Source organism: Chaetodon auriga, chromosome 19 (assembly GCF_051107435.1).
Source record: "Chaetodon auriga isolate fChaAug3 chromosome 19, fChaAug3.hap1, whole genome shotgun sequence".
Classification (NCBI taxonomy): Eukaryota; Metazoa; Chordata; class Actinopteri; order Chaetodontiformes; family Chaetodontidae; genus Chaetodon; species Chaetodon auriga.
In genome coordinates, this window is record NC_135092.1 from 2,082,680 (window position 1) to 2,102,069 (window position 19,390).

The 19,390-nt window shown below is 38.3% G+C and overlaps 1 protein-coding gene across 1 annotated transcript in view; it reads left to right on the top strand.

Moving 5' to 3' along the window:
- The window catches only part of ptpa (protein phosphatase 2 phosphatase activator), a 30,843-nt gene extending 15,775 nt beyond the window's left edge, over positions 1-15,068 (top strand). The window contains exons 9-10 of the mRNA XM_076757646.1: positions 7,344-7,451; positions 13,915-15,068. Coding sequence (XP_076613761.1) covers positions 7,344-7,451; positions 13,915-13,989 — 183 coding nt within the window. The 3' untranslated portion in view covers positions 13,990-15,068. The remainder of the gene's footprint in view (positions 1-7,343; positions 7,452-13,914) is intronic.
- The last annotated feature ends 4,322 nt before the right edge of the window (positions 15,069-19,390 follow it).

Consider the following 19,390-nt stretch of genomic DNA (forward strand, 5'->3'; position numbering starts at 1 on the left):
GTAGAAATACGCTAGTAGCCTAATTTTAACATTAGTAGTACATTTCATGTACAAGTACAATATATTCAAGCAAATTTGGTAGTACACTCTAAGTCCTCACTTGCAATTTTAGGAGTTATCATGTACACTTAAAATGTATTGAAAATGTTCTAGAAGTTTGTAAAAATACACTAGTATCTCAGTTTAGAAATTACAGTTTTCATTAAATTCTAAATGTATTTCAGTTGTACTTACATTTGAAGAATAGCATGAGTATATCACTCATGCTATTCTTCAAATCAAAATAAATAAATAAATAAATAAATAATTAGTACATTTGCAGTGTCTTAAGTATACTGAAAAAGTTCAATTTCTGTACAATCAAGTATACTTAATACAATTTAAGTTGGACTTTTATGCATCTTAAATACTATTTAATTGTAATAAGTACAGAATTTGTTGTTCCAATTTTGCTCATTAAGTATACCAGTTTAATAGTCTGGATGCAAGTACACTTTAGTATGTCAGTATACTAATATTTTATACGTTTTAATGTTTTCTTGTTTGTTTTTCTTTTATCCTCTAGGGTAGAGAGGTAGAAAATTCTAGGTAGAAAATTGCTGACTTTGTTATATTTATAGGTTAATACTGTAAAATAGTAAACTAATGGTTCATTTAATTGGATGCTGTAAGTTCAGCTCCCAGATGTTCTTAGAGCTTCCTGCCGAGCCAAAGGTTGATTGTGAACAATCTGTCAATACAACATGGGGAGGTATCCAGACATGGAGTACTGTCCCCCAGTGGACATTTCCCTCACAGTCTGGATGAATTCTTTCTATTTTATAAAATGTGTTTAAAATTCACATTTTGATTTTTTAGATTACTGGCCCATGGGGTGTTTTAGATAACTGCCTATTGACCATATTCAATTTGTATATACAGTACTATGTGTACTTGTATAAACATTGTACTGATTTTTTACTGCTTTAGCTGTTGGAAATAAATTTGTGGACCACAGCTGAATGTGGTTTTGTCCAGGAAAAGGAAGACGGGGAAAGGCAGATGGATTCTGCTGGTAGAGTGCCAGAGCAGGAACCGTGTGCTTTGTTTTTGGTTTTTGTAGGAAAAGGAGGGGAGGGAAGTGTAGGAGGGCGTTTATGGAGCAGCTACATCCTTTTCCTCCTTCCACCTAAGAAGCACCACCTCCGTCTCTCTTTTTACTCCGCCTCCTGCTGCTTGACCTCTCCCTCCTCTTCACGGTCATGAAAGGATGCTGCTGTTGTGTCAAGAAGGGCCTCTGTGGTCCTTCTCATCCGTTACTCCCCGTTTTTATTTTTGGGACTTTGCTCTGTCTTTTTGTCTTTTTCATTGTCTGTTTTGTTGACATTCATTTGATATTTTTCTGTGACTAAATGTTGGAGCTGATAAAGCCAGTTAAACTGTTAGTTAATCACCAGAAAAAATAACCAGAAATTGTTTTGACAATTAATTAGTTGTTTGGGTCTTTTTTTCCCAGCAAAAATGTCAAACAGCTTCTCCAATGTGAGGATTTGGTGCTTTTTTCTTTTTCATATAATTGCTAACTGAATATCTTCGGGTTTGCTGTTGGTCACTCAAAGCAAAGCATTTGAAGATGTCATCTCTGGCCCTGAAAATTGGAAAGGTGAAGTTTTTTTTCACCTTCTCCTGACATTTTATAGACTGAACACTGACTCAAGAAAATAATTACTCAAGATTAATCAATAATGAAAATAATATGTAGTTGCTGTGTTGCTGACTGTTTTCTGTCTGGCTTCCTTTCCCTTCCCCTCTTGTGTGTGTTAAGTTGAAATGAAATGCAGGTTAGCATGTTCTTGCAGAAAACACAGTGAATCCTTCATCAACTTCTATTGCAGTGTCCCCTGAAGCTGATCGATAAACTGGTGGTGGGCGATAGATTTGCTTCAAAAATACCTTCAACTTATGACATCTGTCAAGTTCAGCTGCTCACCAGCTATTGCTTTGCGTATGCAAGCCAAATGGGGAGAAGAGTCAGCACCTGGTCACACCAGAGAGTGGTATAGCCAAATTAATCTGTACATCTTTGCAGATTTTTTGGTTGTAAAAGCTTGGTAATGTACAACCCAGATTCCAGAGATGTAGTCAACATTGGGACACGGTGTAAAACATAAATAAAACTGAATGTCGTCATTTTCTCATCTTTTTAAACTGCTGTAGAACTGGCCGGAACTGCAGAGTCAGTTAATCATTCACAGTGGGTTTGTCACTATAAGGTACATCTTTCACATTACACTAAGTCATTTGAAGTATTATTAATATTAAATGTTCATTTGTACAGCTTTAAATTTGACATCTAAGAGGTGGATATATAAAGGTATTGCACTCTAAAGCAGTTCTGAGAAAAACTAAAAACATGAAGTTACTGACCTGAAAATTGCTGCCTTCTGCGACCAAAAATGGTGACAGTGAATCAAAACAAAGTTGTGGGTCAACAAAACAAAACTATGAGCTGAGTGACACTATAAACCAAAACAATGTGCTAAAAGACAGTAGAAACTACTCCTGGCAGGAACTGACAAGTAAGAGGTGGCTGTATAAAGGTATTGCAATCAAAAGCATCTCTGATAAACTTTTAATCAGGGAATTAATTTTCCGTTACTCCCACATCATTTCTGCAGACTTTTTAATGAATCTGCATAGTTGACTTAATTTCATGTAGGTATAGAAAGACCGTTGTAAGAAATGGTTTGGAGGGACAATGTTAATGCCAGAAATAAAGAGATACATACAGCTCTGATTCCAAGAAAATTGGGATGCAGTGTAAAACATAAATTTGCTCATCCTTTTTGACATATACTCAATGAAAATTTTAAATGAATGTGATATTTTACCGATGCTTTTTAACATGTCAATTGAAAACAGTACAAGGATAATATAATTGATGTTTGGCCATGCCTTGTTAAATATACGCTTATTCTGAATTTTCAACAACACATTTCAAATGAGGTGGGACAGGAGCAACTAAAGACTGGGAAAGTTGTGGAATGCTCCAAAAACACCTGTTTGGAACATTCCACAGGTAAACAGGTTCATTGGTAACAGGTGATAGTATCATGATTGGGTATGAAAGGAGCATCCAGGAAAGGCTCAGTTGTTCACAAGCAGGGATGGAGTCAGGTTCATTACTTTGTCAACACATGATTGTATGAAGGATATTACTACATGGGTTCGGGAACACTTTGTAAAACCTTTGTTAGGATCGTAGTTTGTTTATCAAATGATCACACTCAGTTTTATTTACATTTTAGATGGTGACCTTACATTTTGGGAATCAGGCTTATAGTCTGCTTACTTGCAGGGTGAGTTGGTGAATTGCTGTAGCTGTCAAGCTAACTTCTACCTAGTTACTAAGCGCTAGTGCTACTTAGTCACAGTTGGACCAGAGCTTCTCTCTGCTGTTCTGTTTCTTCCCCCTTGATATTTTGTTTGGCATTTAATTCAATAAAAACTTACTGAAGAGGGGAAATAACAAGCTTGCTATTCTTGCTATTTCAGTTAGAAAACCCTGAAGCTTGTTACCTCAATACTGTCCCCTTTTACATAAACTCGTCTGTCAGAGTATAAACTGTCAGGAATAGGAATGGTACAAATCAGCTAATAATTCTTCCAATTTTGACTCTCCACCTATTCAGCACTGTCAAGATGGCTTGCTGTTGATCTACAATGCAAATTTGCAGTTCAAAAGTCATCAAAATCAAGCAAAATCCCAATGAACAGTAGTGCTTTGGACTGAAAATAATCTAAATAAATGATTACAGTGTAATGCAAATATGTATAGCATGTACAAAGACCATGCACTTTCCTGATTGGTTAGTAGGTGTCAATAACACCATGGGGACACATCAAAGGTGGTTCAAGTCAACAAAGAGCAAGTTTTATTTAACTGTGGGTAACCATACCAACAATATTGAGGCTTAATAGTGAACCAATCAGCTCTCACTGTTGAAATGTGATCATAGAATAATGTTAAATATACTGTATTTTTCTTTGGGAAGTGATGCAGAATAAACATGATAACACTCTTTCTTCTCGTAGATCTATCACTTGCCTTATTCAGTCTTGGGTTTTCCTCTTTTGTGTACTGCTGCTCAGACAAGCTTGTAACCATCCAACACCCCGTACATATGCACTCCCAAGTATTTTCCTCCTATTCACACACAGATACTTCAAACTCCTGTGTTGTTTTTTTTTTTTTAAATTTACACAAGGCGTGTGTGGGTGTGCGTGCGTGTATGTGTGTATGTGTGTGTGTGTGTGTGTGTGTGTGTGTGTGTGTGTGTGTGTGTGTGTGTGTGTGTATGTATGTGTGTGTGTTCCTAAACATGAGTCACTTCCTTCCCCACATGCTGCTGTGAATCACTCCTTCCTCCAGGGAATACGGGCTGTCTCCACCCCCCTTTCCTCCCTCTTCCATGCCCTTAACAACCCCCCACCCCCACCCCCTCATGCGGGGCCCTGGAAAGTGTCTAGAGCAATGTGAGGGTGGGGGGATGGAAGGATGGAAAAAGGAGGGGGCTGTTACATTGATGCCCCAAGGTCTGGGTTTAGGTTCCTCTGCCTCTTGGGAGAAAATGGTGGGAAAACGCTACATAGCCCTTACTTCATTCATACATATGTGAATTTGTACATTTGTTTTTGCCAGTCTTATTTGTTACAGTGACTGTGTAGCTATTTTTCTTGTGTATATTCATACTATTGGTTGTCTGTCTGAGCCAACAAACTCATTGTTGATCCCAGAATTTATCAATGATTTATGTTATTTAGGTGATTGCTAATCAATGTAATAAGAAAGCAAAGTAAAAAGAAGCTTTTTCCCACATTTTCATTGGTGTGAGAGGACAACAGTCTGTTTGTCAAATTGTCATACTCATTCTTCTTACTCTGTATTTTTCTCTCAGCTTCATTTTATGTTCAAGACAACCTAAAAATAGAGAAAAAAAAAAAAAAAATGAAACAACCATGCCATTACAGCATTAGAGGCTACATATCCACTTTCAACGTGCTTACAGGATCATTTCCAGAATTCACTGTTGAAATTCCAATCATCAACAGTGGGGGCACTATTGGGTGCTGATGAGTGTAGCTTTTAAGTTACAATCATCAATCAACCGGCCAGAAGCATCAATACTCTCTACAGTGATTAAACTCTCTGCAATGAATAGATCTTCGTTATCAGAAAGTGATATGAAATCTATGGTCAAAGTGCACAAATTGTATCTCAAACCTATGATTTATATGCAACCCGTTTCCAAAAAAGTTGGGACACTGTGTAAAATGTTAATTAAAACAGAATGCAGTCATTTGTAAATGACTTGTGTTTACCGGCAACGGTTTTACAAAGTGTTCCTGATTCCATTTAATAATATCCTTTATCCAATCATGTGTTTACAAAGTGGTGAACCTCACTCCATCCTTGCTTGTGAACGACTGAGCCTTTCAAGGATGCTCCTTTCATACCCAATAGTGATACTATCACCTCCACAACTTTCCCAGTCTTTTGTTGCCCCTTGTTAGGTAGGTGCTGCTGGCATCAGATTAAGTATATATTCTCAAAATTCAGTTAAAGGTACATGAGGTAAAACATGAAATATATTGTCTACAGTTTTCATTGAGTATATGTCAAAAAACATGAGCAAATTCTGTTATTTAAGTTTTACACTGCATCCTAATTTTCTTGGAATCAGAGTTGAATGTATCTCTTTATTTCTGGCATTAACATCCATCCATCCATTTTCTATACTGACTATCCCTTTTGGGGTTGCGGGGGGGGGGTGGAGCCTATCCCAGCGCCACCGTGCCGCCCGGCATTAACATTGTCATTCCAAACCATTTCTTACAACAGTCTTTCTATAACTACATGGAATTAAGTCAAATATGCAGATTCATTAAAAAGTCTGCAGAAATGATGCGGGAGTAACAGAAAATTAATTCCCTGATTAGAAGTTCATCAGAGATGCTTTTGATTGCAATACTGTTATACAGCCACCTCTTACATGTCAGTTCCTGCCAGGAGTAGTTTCTACTGTCTTTCAGCACATTGTTTTGGTTTATAGTGTCACTCAGCTCATAGTTTTGTTTTGTCGGCCCACAACTTTGTTTTGATTCACTCTCACCATTTTTGGTCACAGCAGGTAGCTGCAAAACATATCTAACTCGTGAACTGCTAAATGGTCAACTATGTTCACCAGCTACTCACTAATTTTGTCTTGTCTGCTGTTGGGTGCTGAGCAGGTTGTTTTAAGAGCTTTCACAACCTCAGAATTTGATTTCAAACAAGCTGGGACAGGGTAAAGTTTGTGGAATGCTCCAAAAGTATGTCACAGCTAAAGAGGTTCATTGGTAACAAGTGATAGTATCATGATTGGCTATGAAAGGGGCATCCTCGAAAGGTTCAGTCATTCACAAGCAAGGATGGAGTGAGGTTCACCACTTTGTGAAACACATGACTGTATGAAGGATATTACCACATGATCTCAGAAACACGCCATAAAACAATTGTATTATTTGCAATTGATTGCATTCCGTTTTTATGTATGTTTTGTGCCATGTGATCCATTGGAATAAAAATATTGATTATTGCAACTTTAAGATCTTCGACATCCACAAATCAAAACAAATCTTTAAAGATGTGCAGAATTTGTTCTCGCCTCACCCTGGACTCAGAAATCAAACAGCAGCATCTTTGGATGCCTGACTGCTACAAGTTCAAGGTCTTCCTTTATACACAGTAGATTGTGTTCCTGTACAAGACATAACTGAACATTTCCTTCATTATCGCTGCGCTGCATTTCTGACATCCCCTTTCGGAGTGAGTAGTGCCTTTTAAAAAACTTTAAAGATGGATGTAAATTTCAAAATCCATTTGTTGGTTGATTAAGGAATGCAGCATGTGAATGGAGTTATTCACAGTGAATACCACTGGTGACCCAATTTCTCAGTGGAAGGAAGGTTTTAAGGCTATTGTGTTAAAATCATTTAAACCTTGTGATGCAATAGAAGTAACTAAAGAGATGAATTAGGATTAAGATACTATATTGATATTAATCAAAGGTTGCCATTAGATAGTTTCTAGCATAATTTCCTGACCTGCACACACATACACTGTGTCTGCTTAGATGCAATAATGAACGTGCCTCAGTTCTTTGTTATCCTGAACAAAGTGTGAAGTCCGGTAGCAATTTGAGTTTTCCTTTGGAACTGAAGCTCAAGTCCTCTACTTTTTGTTACAGTGTGGATGAGTGACACCAAACGTGTCTTACTTGTCTCTCTTCACCACAATTGTCACTCTTTTCTCTGTTTTGTAGATGAAGACGGGTCCATTTGCTGAGCACTCCAACCAGCTGTGGAACATCAGCGCTGTTCCCTCCTGGTCCAAAGTCAACCAGGGCCTGATTAGAATGTACAAGGCTGAGGTACGACTCCTTCATTATCTCTCACTGTCACTGATCAGTCCAATTCTTCAGCAATCGAACAGTTTTTAGTCATCTCTGAGGTTTTAAAGCATCAATGTAGGATTATTGCCTGTAAACTTGGCTGACCCAAAGATAAAGTTGAACTCAAAAAGAACATAAATTGCAAGTTTCATAGAAAACAAATACGAAATCCCATAGAAGAAATCTTTGTCGAACTTTGTGCTACAGAGGCACTATCCCCACCAGTTAATTCAAGGGAATTTATTTCTACCCTCTACTTTTGTCTTTACTGACTGCAGACCATGCTGTATTTCTTTGGATGCTCCAGCAGAACAAGGTTATGCAAAAAATGTATATTCATCTAGTATGGACTCCAGTGCTATTGGTTCCCTCTAAGGTCAGCACAGTGTAGATCAGTGGTTCTCAACCTCAACGCCCCTCTACTCAATGCCTACACCTCTTGCTGCCCCCCATCAACGCCTACCCTCTGTATTCATAGCCACTGTAGCCCTGTCATTTAACACAGTTTGGTAATTATTATAATTCTTCGATCAAATAATAATGTAAATGTATTGTTAAATGTAAAATTAATGAAGACTATGCTTTTTTTTTTGGTCGAACATATATTTATTATCAGAGCCCAACATCAATTAGGCTCCTTCACTGATCTAAATTGAGGAACTAATCACAGTTCAAAACAATAATTTAAAAAAAATCTGAAGTCTGAAAAATCACTGTTACAAATTTTGATGCGACAAAGCCTATATTAAAAGATTTTCCATTAGTTTTTTAGCAAATGTTTGAAAATGAGACTGAGTCTGCAGCCATGCTACTGGCATTATGAGGCTATATTATTGAGCATTATTGAGCCAAATGCTAATGTCAGCATGCTAGAATGTTCACAATAACAATTGGAAGATATACATAATGTTTACCATGTTCACCGTCTTAGTTAGCATGTGAGCATGCTAACATTTGCAGATTAGCACTAAACACAAAGAACAGCTAAAAGTAATGTCATTAGTTTTGACCTGATGGTGGCGCTAGGTGAAAGGTTAGAGGATTACGAAATTATTTACAATTGAACATTAAGGGGCCGTGACTGCACCAGTGGCTGTTGAGACATTTCACTGAAAACCATAAATGTTGACCTTACCGAAGGAATTGGGATTCATCCTGTTGGAACCATGAATGTCTGCACAACACTTTTATTTAAGTCATGCCTGCAGTATGGTTCAAGGGACAGCAGTGTCTGTCAGTCAGTCCACAACTTAATTAATTCATGAGTCCTACTGACTTTTCCTCTAACACCAGCATGAGGTTGGAATTTTCATGTAAGACTTCAGTGTCTATTTTTGGATGGATTGCCATGAAATTAGGCACAGGGATTCAATGTCCCCAGACAATGAATATGAACGATGAATGACTAACTTTGGTGGCTCCCTTACATTCCTTTAGCACCATCACAAGGTACATTTATCCAAATACTTTGGTTTCTGACCCAATATCTGCAAAACTAATGACATTCCCATCAGCCTCAGCTGTACTTTCCCTCCTCAGCACTGCTGTCACAGTGATATTTTCCCTATGAAGGCTTTTAAATCACATATTCAAATAAGAGCGCCGTTACAAACCCAGTTAAGCAATACATCGTCAAGAAATTATGACCTGGATATCTCATAGATCCTTCATCCGATTGTGGAAACATTTAAGAAATCACACAACTGCTGAAAGTTGACTGTGATCAGGTTCCTTATGAGCAGAATGCTCGATCAGACTGCTGGTTCTTTGGGTAGTAGAGGAGAGAGGCAGGAAGGGGTTAACAGAGGAATGGAGAGAATGGATGTGTGTGTGTGTGTGTGTGTGTGTGTGTGTGTGTGTGTGTGTGTGTGTGTGAGTGTGTGTGTGAGTGTGTGTGTGTGTGTGTGTGAGAGAGAGTGCGTGTGTGTGTGTGTGTGTGTGTGTGTGTGTGTGTGTGTGTGTGTGTGTGTGGGCGGTGGAGGGTGGGGTTGGGGGATGTCTAAACCCGTTCTCCCCGCCTGCATGCCCACATCCTGTGTTTTCCAGAGCAGCCTGTGAGTCTTCCCAAAGAGCTGAGGGGCCAAGCTGTCTGCCTCTCCCTCCCCCTCCTCCTCCTCCTCTGCGTTCCCTTCATTAAATCCTCCCCTCCCTCTGTCCCGACCTTCCACCAAGCCTGGAGCAACCATCAGCAGACTTGCATTCCTCTCTCCCTTTTCCTGGCCCCACACAGGGTTTCAGGCAGAGAGCTGTGCTAGAACTAGCAAGAGCCGAATCCACCATTTTCTGTCTGAGAGAGGAGGCAATTCTGGAGCCTTGACGCCTGTTTGGAACATAAACTGAATGTGTGAAAGGACACATGCTCAGGGAAACAAAGATAGATGGACTTGGCCTTTTGGCTTGATTTGAATGGACAGAATTACACAGTAATATGTCCATATTTTAAAGGAAGATCAGCCACCAGCTTTCACCTACACATTTTAAAGGCCCTACTAGTGTTTTTAGTATATTGTGCTCTGTTTAATACCAGTCATGTATATGTGTATGTACATTCTTCAGCCAGCTATTGGGTTCAGTTCATTTCAATACACATAAAAAATCAACTTGCACAGACTTGAAACTTGGTCGAGAGGGACAATTCATCACAGTGAACATTATGTCTGATTTATTGTTATCAAAGACAAGCTAAGTCCTAACAAGTTCATTTGCAACTGGAGGAAAATGAATGAAATCCAGACTGTACGGAAAGGAAGACAACACATTCAGCTACGCTGGATAGGGCTGGTGTTGTTCTATATTTTTCTCATGGTTAAATCTCATGGAAAGACCAAAGCCAACAGTGTTAGTCTCTCAATACTTTCTGAGAGGGCTGTTTGATCATGGCAAAAATCATAATCATTATTTTTCTGGTCAATATTCATTGAATTCATATTTATTGTAAATAAGAAATTGTTCTTAATCTCTTGCCTGGTCAAATAAAAGTTGAATGAAAATTTAGATATTGCGATCACTATTATTTAACATGATTACTCACTTACTGATTGAATAATTCAACTGGGAAACAAATAAAAAAAATAAATGTAATATGTATAGTTGCATCATGGGCTTCACTGTGTCTTTTTATCTGGTACTGTCTGCATGATACATCTGAGTTTTCTCTAACTCATTCAGTACTGAACATGCTGGGCGACCAGCGACACACTGTCATCTCTGGAAATGTTATGCACGTACAGTCGTCGCTTCTAGAGAGCTGATACATGTGCTGCAAGCTGTCATATGGTTACGCTGTCCTCTAACTTCATTTTAATATCGTGCTATGTAATGTCGTCCTGTCTAACAGCTGAATTGGTTTCACGTTTCTTATTGACCAAAGGTTCTCTTTCCATCATCTTGGCTCGAGCTGAACTGAACATGCCACAGCCTGGCTGAGAGTGAGTTTTGGCATTTAGGGGGGGGGGGTGAAAGCACACTGCTGTAAAGGAAAGGGGTCTTGTAACATAAGACAAAACAAGAGCATTATTGCGCAACAGAATGTGGCACAGTAATCGTTTTAAAATAATCATACTCTATGATCTGGTCTTTATAATCATTGGAAGTCAAAATTGTAATTGGGGGAAAAAAAAAAAAAAAATATATATATATATATATATATATATATATATATATATATTATTTTATTTTATTTTTTTGTCATTTTGTCAGAAAAAGGCTCAGTCGCTCCCTGAAACAGCTGTCCACAGGAGTTATTATCAAACATTACTCAAACAGGTGGAAATAGTGCATTAGTTGGGGACTATTTTCAGTGGTGGCAAGATGCTGTATGTGGGATTGAGTCTAAATAAACTACTGTGTGCATGCATGTGTGGTAATGAAGGAACATGTCACCCAGTGCATCAGTGTGGCTTGATGATGTGTTTTTAATAATTTTTTGACAACAATGGAGCTCTATGGCACAGAGGAGTAAGATATATCAGGCCTTAATACACACACAATACTTGTTACTAGGATACATTCATTGTTGGTTTGGGTCTGCAAATGAGATTTGCTGACAAAAAGAAAAATAGAGAACAGCAACAGTATGTAAAGTGTGATTTGTAGGTAACAACTACAGAAACTCTGTTGAAAGCATTAACGATATCGTGGATAATGTGGATTTAGCAAGGAAACGTCATCAGTGGGTTTGCTTGAATTAATTTTTCAGCAAATTAATTCAGTCTATGTTGAAACATTTTAATGGGTTAGTTTTCAGTTGACCTGCATTACGAAAACCTATGAACCTATCTGCAATCAATGGTTCTTTTACAAATCTTACAAATTGTAATTGATGAAATGCCTGTTTAGACTAAAGTTCTCTGAGGCATGTTTTTCTAGCCCACTTCTGCACAGATGATCATGACTGCTAGTGTCACTGCCCAGATAGACTGAGCACAAGAGTTCAATTCCACTGTGTTCCCCCAGTACAGACTCCCAACCCCCACTGCAGACAACCAGAGCCCCCGCCCCTGCTCCCCAAAACTGGGTCCATGTCCGTACGTACAAAGAGCCTGTTCTGAGCTGCTTCACGGCTATTTTGAACATGTTCAAAGTGACAGGCCATTGGGAGGAGTTAACATCAAAACTTAGGTCAAGGTTAGCTCTCGGAGTTTGGGCAAAATCTTCAGTCACACAGTGGGAGGGACCAAGTGGGTATGAGGTGGTAGACTTATCTTGGACTTTTAGCTACTTAACAATGTCCTGTCTTGCTCTGATGGAGCTCAGCAATCATTAATAAGGCCTGCTTTATTACAAACAATTCCACTGTATAAACCTGGAATCTGTGTGTAACAGCAGACCTGTGTAGATGTGTAGCAGGAAACAGAACATGAATTAACTGTCAGATCCTGACCAAAGCTACGTCTGCTGTGCCACATGGGTAATCTGCACATCACTCTCACTGTGTAGAGATGGACTTATGGTTTCAGCTGCTGTGTGATGCTGTTTTATAGACTCAGAGGAAGGAATCTGACACAAAATTCTGTGCACAACAAGCAGAACAACAGTGCTGATGTTTCTGCAAAATTCAGGATACGTTCAGTGACAATGGAAGGACATTATTGTAAGATTTATCTAACACATCAGACCCGCCTGGGTCACATAATTAGCTGTATTTGGATTTTAATTAGATTATACAGAAAAGTAAAAGAAGCAGAGCACTTGGAAATTGGTTTGTGGGACTTGTGTGCTCACCTCTACTGACTAAAACCATACAAACGGAGGCCTTTCAGTATTCATGATGCACCAATCTCCAGTCACTGAAAAAATAACTTTACTGATCTTATAATAGCTACATCTATGGCCTGTACTATTCATCTTATGTGTTGCATAGATTTCTTGCCCTTCCTCTGATGCTCCACGTTAAGATCTGCTATTTTACATTAAAATACTGGGTCTGTGGACCAGAAATAAACAAAGCTAGGTTCAAAACAGTCTGGGCTGAAGCAGCGGCAGCCCACAGGGCTTACAGGATGGACCCAAGGCTTTGGCACCACAGTCACTGTGTTCACTGACATGAAGTCAAACAACACACAACAGGTTTTCTGTGAAATATGCACATCCAGTTCATTTTGGAGTCAGTTTAACTATGAATTTCAGCTTTCTTTCAGCTATTTGGAGGAGTGTGATGTTACGTCAATTATAAACATTGGGGGGGACAAATTCCCATTTTGCACACACTGGAGGCACATGACCCAGCAGTGGTCTCCTGTGAAATGAGACAGTTATCTGGATGTAAGTCCGGGTCTCCACGGTTGCGGCAGGGGAATAAAACCATGATACAGCCTGATCAAATACTATACATTCAGCTGATGTTGCAATGGTGCCATCAGCAGGTGAAATCTGATGATGAAGTAGAAATCAAACCTTCCCCGTATGTACTTACATGGCAAGACTGTGGTTAACCCATTGCTTGAAGGACTTACAAGCAGGTCAGTTTTGACATTAAATCAGAATTCTGAGACAAACCATACCTGAAGCTGGGTTCAGATACAACTCAAAGGCAGTTTTTGTCATTCTTAAGTCTCACAAGTCGACCTCAGGACTTTAAAGAATTCTCAAATGCATTGAATTGTAATGGCACATACTTGAGGACAGCTTTCCCTGGAAAGCATTCATGGTGTTGCACTCATTTGTACACACAGAAAGTGACCTAGAGTAGTTGTACAAAGAAAGAAAGAAGAGTGGGCATCATTGTCGCATTGTCTGTTTCAGAAAGTTCAAAAATTTGTTGCATATTGGCTGCCGGGTTCTGTCAGCATAAAGATGATTTCAGGCACAGTTAGAGGAACCGCCAAGCACTTTGAAGCATATTGAGACCTTAACTATATTTAGTTTAAAGGCCTCAATGTTCTTTCTCAGTTTTCTCATCTTCGTAAAATATTCCCTCTCTTTTTCCCCCTCCCATTTGCAGTGTTTGGAGAAGTTCCCTGTGATCCAGCACTTCAAATTCGGCAGCCTGCTGTCCATCCAGCCAACAAAGCCTTGACGCTCATGCCATGCACACAATGGAAAGACCAAATTCCCAACAGTTTTCCCTTCCTCTGGCATCCTCACGTGCAAATACAAGAGTAGCAAAAATAAACCACATGTAGTTTGACACATGCATTCCCACATGTATACGCATGTAGTCATGGAAGCCTGTAGGCCATCCATAACTTCAGTGCAGAGAATTTTGTGGATGAGCTTTGATTTTGGAGCAGCTTTATATTTTTGTCATTGTATTTATATAATAGATATAGTTTGAATCAGCTCCTTTTTTGAGGGAAGGGGAGACTTTTTTTTAGAAGTGTGCTCATTGAAGTTTAATGCTTGAATTTACCTTAAAGTTTGGATCTTCATGAGCAGTAGGCTCATTCACAGAGTATATTTCTGGTATTTTCTTGGTTTTGCTTTTAAGGCCAAATGTTGTTGCAAATTTACCAATATTTTAATTGCTGACATGCTAGTCACATTAATTATTTGTTAAGAAATGACTGTGTTTGAGTGTTTTCTCTTAAACAACATGTCATCGCATTTCAGTGTCATGCTCAGAGGGAAAAGTACAGGATTCGATCTTTAAAGCATCCATAAATGCTCATCCAAAATGGGAGCTACAGAATTTCTGTCAATGTATTTTCATTAAAAGTGACTTTAGGCAAGAGTGTCTGCATGAAATTTAGTTTTATTTTTCCACATAGACTGTCCCTTATCAATTACTGTCAATTGTCTGTGTCCATGTTTTCAGCATAGTCCCAGCTGACCTCAGTCTTGAGTTAATTTGATTTCTTTTTTATTGGGTCAGCTATGGTAAAAAAGAAAAAAAAGAAAAAAAAAAAATTGATAAACCATACCTGAATAAATTCTTGTTTTTGTGCTGTGCAGCTTCTTCCTCACAATTCTCAATTGAAACACTTTTTTCCCAGATTTGACTACAGATGTCAATGAGTGTTAATTTCTGCTTATACTTCATTTGGCACATTTAAAGATCTTGCCATGTGTTTTTCATTTTGTGTTATTACATTGACCTGTCAAACCTAATAAATGTCTCCCTTTTTTCATCTTTTATCTCAAGACCCCAGCATACAACATCTCCCACTGTGTGTCTTGTGTCAGTGTAATAAGACAACCATACTCGCTGCTAATTTGAAAGGTGCCATGTATATTTTGCCTTTAAGTTAGAAATGTTAGTTTTTTCATTAGCACAATTAGCGACCCAAAACTTACCACATAAGGCTATCTATTGCACACAGTATGTGGCCAAGTTTCATTCATGAAAATGTAACTAAAAAGTAAATGGAAGGCTTTAATTAATTTGGAACTTCAAATCCTGTGTTGTAATAGTAAGAGTAGACTTGTAACTATATGTAGCATATATAGCATAGTATATACATATGATATATTTATGTTTCTGATATGTGTACATATTACTAACAGACAGTATTTGTACATAATACAACTCTATTGATCTAATAATAATGTAAGTATGACTGATATTAATAGCAGTTGCAGTAGATGTCAGGCAGAGCCATAGCAAAAGACTTAACTATAATCCACAATACAGGTTCAGCCACCTGTAGGTTCAACCTGTGAGATGACAAAGCACAAAGGAAGAAGAAGCTAAGTTAGTAACATGCCTTGGTAGGACATGCATATAGATGGAGAGGGAGAGAAGATCAGAGGAACTCAGTGTGTCATTGGAAGTCCCCTGACAGTCTAATCCTACAGCAGCATAACTAGGGGCTGGTGCAAGGCAAGCCTGAGCCAGCCCTAACTATAAGCTTTATCAAAAAGCATAGTTTTAATCCTACTCTTAAATGTAGAGATGGTGTTTGCCTCCTAGACAAAGACTGAAAGATGGTTCCACAGGAGAGGAGCTTGATAGCTAAAGTCATAAGGTCCTAACTTAGCTGACATATATACACTATGTTGCTGTTAAAATTTAAAGATCAGGCACATGAGAAGGCTGGAAGAGACATACCTCTAATGACTGACTAACCATCTATTGTGTGCCATGAAATCACCAAATGACTATTCAGCAGAATTTTTTTAACGAAGTCTGAGGCTGATTTGCCACCACCTCACACACAGGTTTTTTATTATGGTATTATACTATGTTACAGCGCTAATACTGGCAACTTGACCAAATTCGACATTGGATAATAACATCATCGTATTAAGCAAATATGCTCATAACTTTCTCATCAACAATTACGAAGCTTGCCAGTGTAGGTTATCATTATGTGTTTGCTATAACATTACAATTTTATCTGCCCAAGGAGGGGACGACATTCAGCAAATGGCCCCAGGTTTGAATCGCACATGGGCTGCGGGAGTAAGCTCACAACATGGGGCGCACGTTCAACCCAGGCACCCAATGGATCGCATTTTAATACCAGGTGTTAATTTAACCGTTTGAATATCGTGAACAGAATATTTATTTTGCATTAAGTTTGATTCATTGACACATTTTATTTTAGTTACATTTTGTATCATATTTAAATGTAAACTTTTAAGTCATTCAGATGAAGACATTATGATTTCAGATCAAATGAGTCAGACTGTACATGAATGTTATAACATCATTAATGTTATTTGCACAGAGGAGAAAATTCTAAGCAGAATTTCAGGAGAATGTCAATCTCATCCCTGTGACTTAAGAACAAATCTTTTCATACTAGTGTTTCTTGCATGAGGCCCATTGTTTTATTGGAAATAGACTTTGACTTCAAGTGACCCAGAGATGAACCAAACAGTGAGGCAAATGGATTCTGAAATGAGGGGAGAAAGTGTTGAATATTGCATGATCCGGGACTTTAACTACTCCTCCATGTGCTCCATGTGAAGGATGATTTTTTTTTTTAACAGCTGTTGTTACCAGAAGTAGGGGAATTCCAGAACAACATTCAACAGTCCCTTTTTTTTGGTTGTTGTTCTTTTTTTCTTTTTTCTTTTTTTTTTTTTTTTTTACTTGTTACAGTCCTCATAGGGACTGAGGTGAAAGCCCCCTCACATACAGGATGTTGGACTGCAGGGGAGAGGGTGGTGGAATGAAGCATGGCAATCCAAAGACGACTCATGGAAATGCAGTACAACGCAGCCCATGAAGGTGTGATGTTCAAAGAAGTGATGTCTCCTAAAATGAGACACTCTACAGATGAAAAAAACAGAGGAAAAAAGCCCTGATGCATTCAAGCAATCCTCTTCAACTCACAAAGTCTGACAATCATCAGGTAGGTTTTCCCAGGTCTTTGTATTCATTCAGTGGTAAATACATGACATGAATGGGTCCAATGAAAACCAGGCATAAACTCAAACGTTTGCTCTTGTCAACAGCCTGAACATGATGCACATGCTACGTGGGCTGTTAAACCAGCAGTCTACTCATCATCCTCCTATGGCATGTTCTCACAAGCAAACTGGTGGATTTGTGGACCAATTAAAATGCTGACTGTGTGGCATATATGCTCCTGGCTTTGTATCTTATTCATGTTGTGATAGCGACATTTAAGTGATATTGACATTTAGAAATATTGTTTACAACTTGTCCATTGTATTGAAGTGAAACATTACAACTAGTAATTTTGGGGTATCACAGAACTTGTCTCCCACTGGGATTTACTGCTCAGGTGTTTGCAAAGAACAAGAAAATGGTCAACTATGAGTTGATGATGACTGCTAAATTCTCAATTGAGAGTGTGCATAATGGATTTGGGGGTGTAAATCTGAAGGGAAAAATGGCAGAATTTCTTGGCCTCATTCAGAGGAATGTTTGGTATGGGACAGCTGCATCAACCCGTTCTGACATGTCTAGGCTTGAAATGTGGACTTCAATGGATGCAGTTTCTGAAATGGGATGCAGCTGCAGACATAAGATGGTGAAAAGCAGCAGCATTTATCTGACAGCTGTGGTTACTTCCTAGGTTATGATTAAAATAAATAAATAAATAAATAAATAAATGAAATTCTTCTGAAACTTTTTGACTTGTGATCCCCTACTTTGGGCCCGGTGTCAGAGGTCTATGAGTTCCACCAAAGTGATTTTTTTCCTCAATCTTCTGATATGGTTTATTTTAAGAACTATTCAAGACAGAAGGAAGTAAATTAGAATTTTTCACAAAAAAAAACAAAAACAAAGATAAGAGAAAATAAAACTGAACATAGATTTCTCTAACAAAGTTTTTTCCTACCCCAATACCTAGCTCACAACCCCTCAGATTTATCTGGTGACCCTTTGGAGGGGTCCAACTCGTGGTGAAATATATGACTGTACAGATTCATGCATCAACAATAATATAATAATTACATATTACATATAATATCACTCACATGGCCATTTTTTGTATAAGTACATTTAGCTGACAGTACTTTTTTTCAACTATGTTTTTAAATACATAACTTGACTTCTAATGGAGTATTTTTATATTATTGTAATACTTTGACTTAAAAAGGCTCCACCACCATTGGAGAAAAGTGTCACATACTCCACATGAACATCCAACATTACAATTCACTTTTGTCTAAAACAACTTAACATTTTCATTCATTCATTCATCAGGAGCAATTTGGGATTCAGCATTTTTGCTCAAGGGCACTTCAACATGTGGGCAGGAACCACAAAACCTGCATTCAATGATCAACCCTCTCTTCTCTCCCAACTGTGCCATACTTATATTGTATATTTGCACAGGGTTTATCCTCAGCAGGACTGGTTAGTGCTACACATCTACACAAAATTTTTAAACCTCAAATGTCAAACAGCTAACACCTTAATGTTGTCCAGGAGAATTTCCTCGTGGGTATGTGCAATAAAACCAAATTGTTTTTTTATTATGATTTGAAAATAAGATATGAGATACTTCTACCGATTAGGCAAATAGAGCCATCCTCACAAGAAAAACAAATTCAAAGTCGACTTTGCAAGTAGGCTATTATGACCCGCATTTATGTTTATTGTTATTGTTTATTGACGTCTAGTGGCCGTAGTAATTATGGCGGGAGCAAAGTACAAAGGCACGTGATGTAGTTTAAAGAGTAAGACAGGCACTTGGAGGAAGGTTGGGTGGATGGATAATTTAAATTAAGAATTGACTTTGACCCAGGAGACGGCTGTTCGTGTCCCGCGTGAAACAGAAAGTCAACATTGACCCATTTTAACGTTACATAATGCACTTAAGTTACATCACATGCTAATAGCAACATAGCCCATGATGTTTTCCTAAACCTAAAAAATCACTTTTTGTAGCCTGTACCTAACCTAAAAGTAGTTTTGGCGCCAAAACCTAAGCTAACTGCAATCATTTCAAAACATTAATGCAGTCAAGTAGAGTTCTGCCTTTGGAAAAAGTCTGCCTTCATCATACAGACTTGTCACTGGTACTCTCCAATGGTGAAGTATGGTTTTTTGGGAG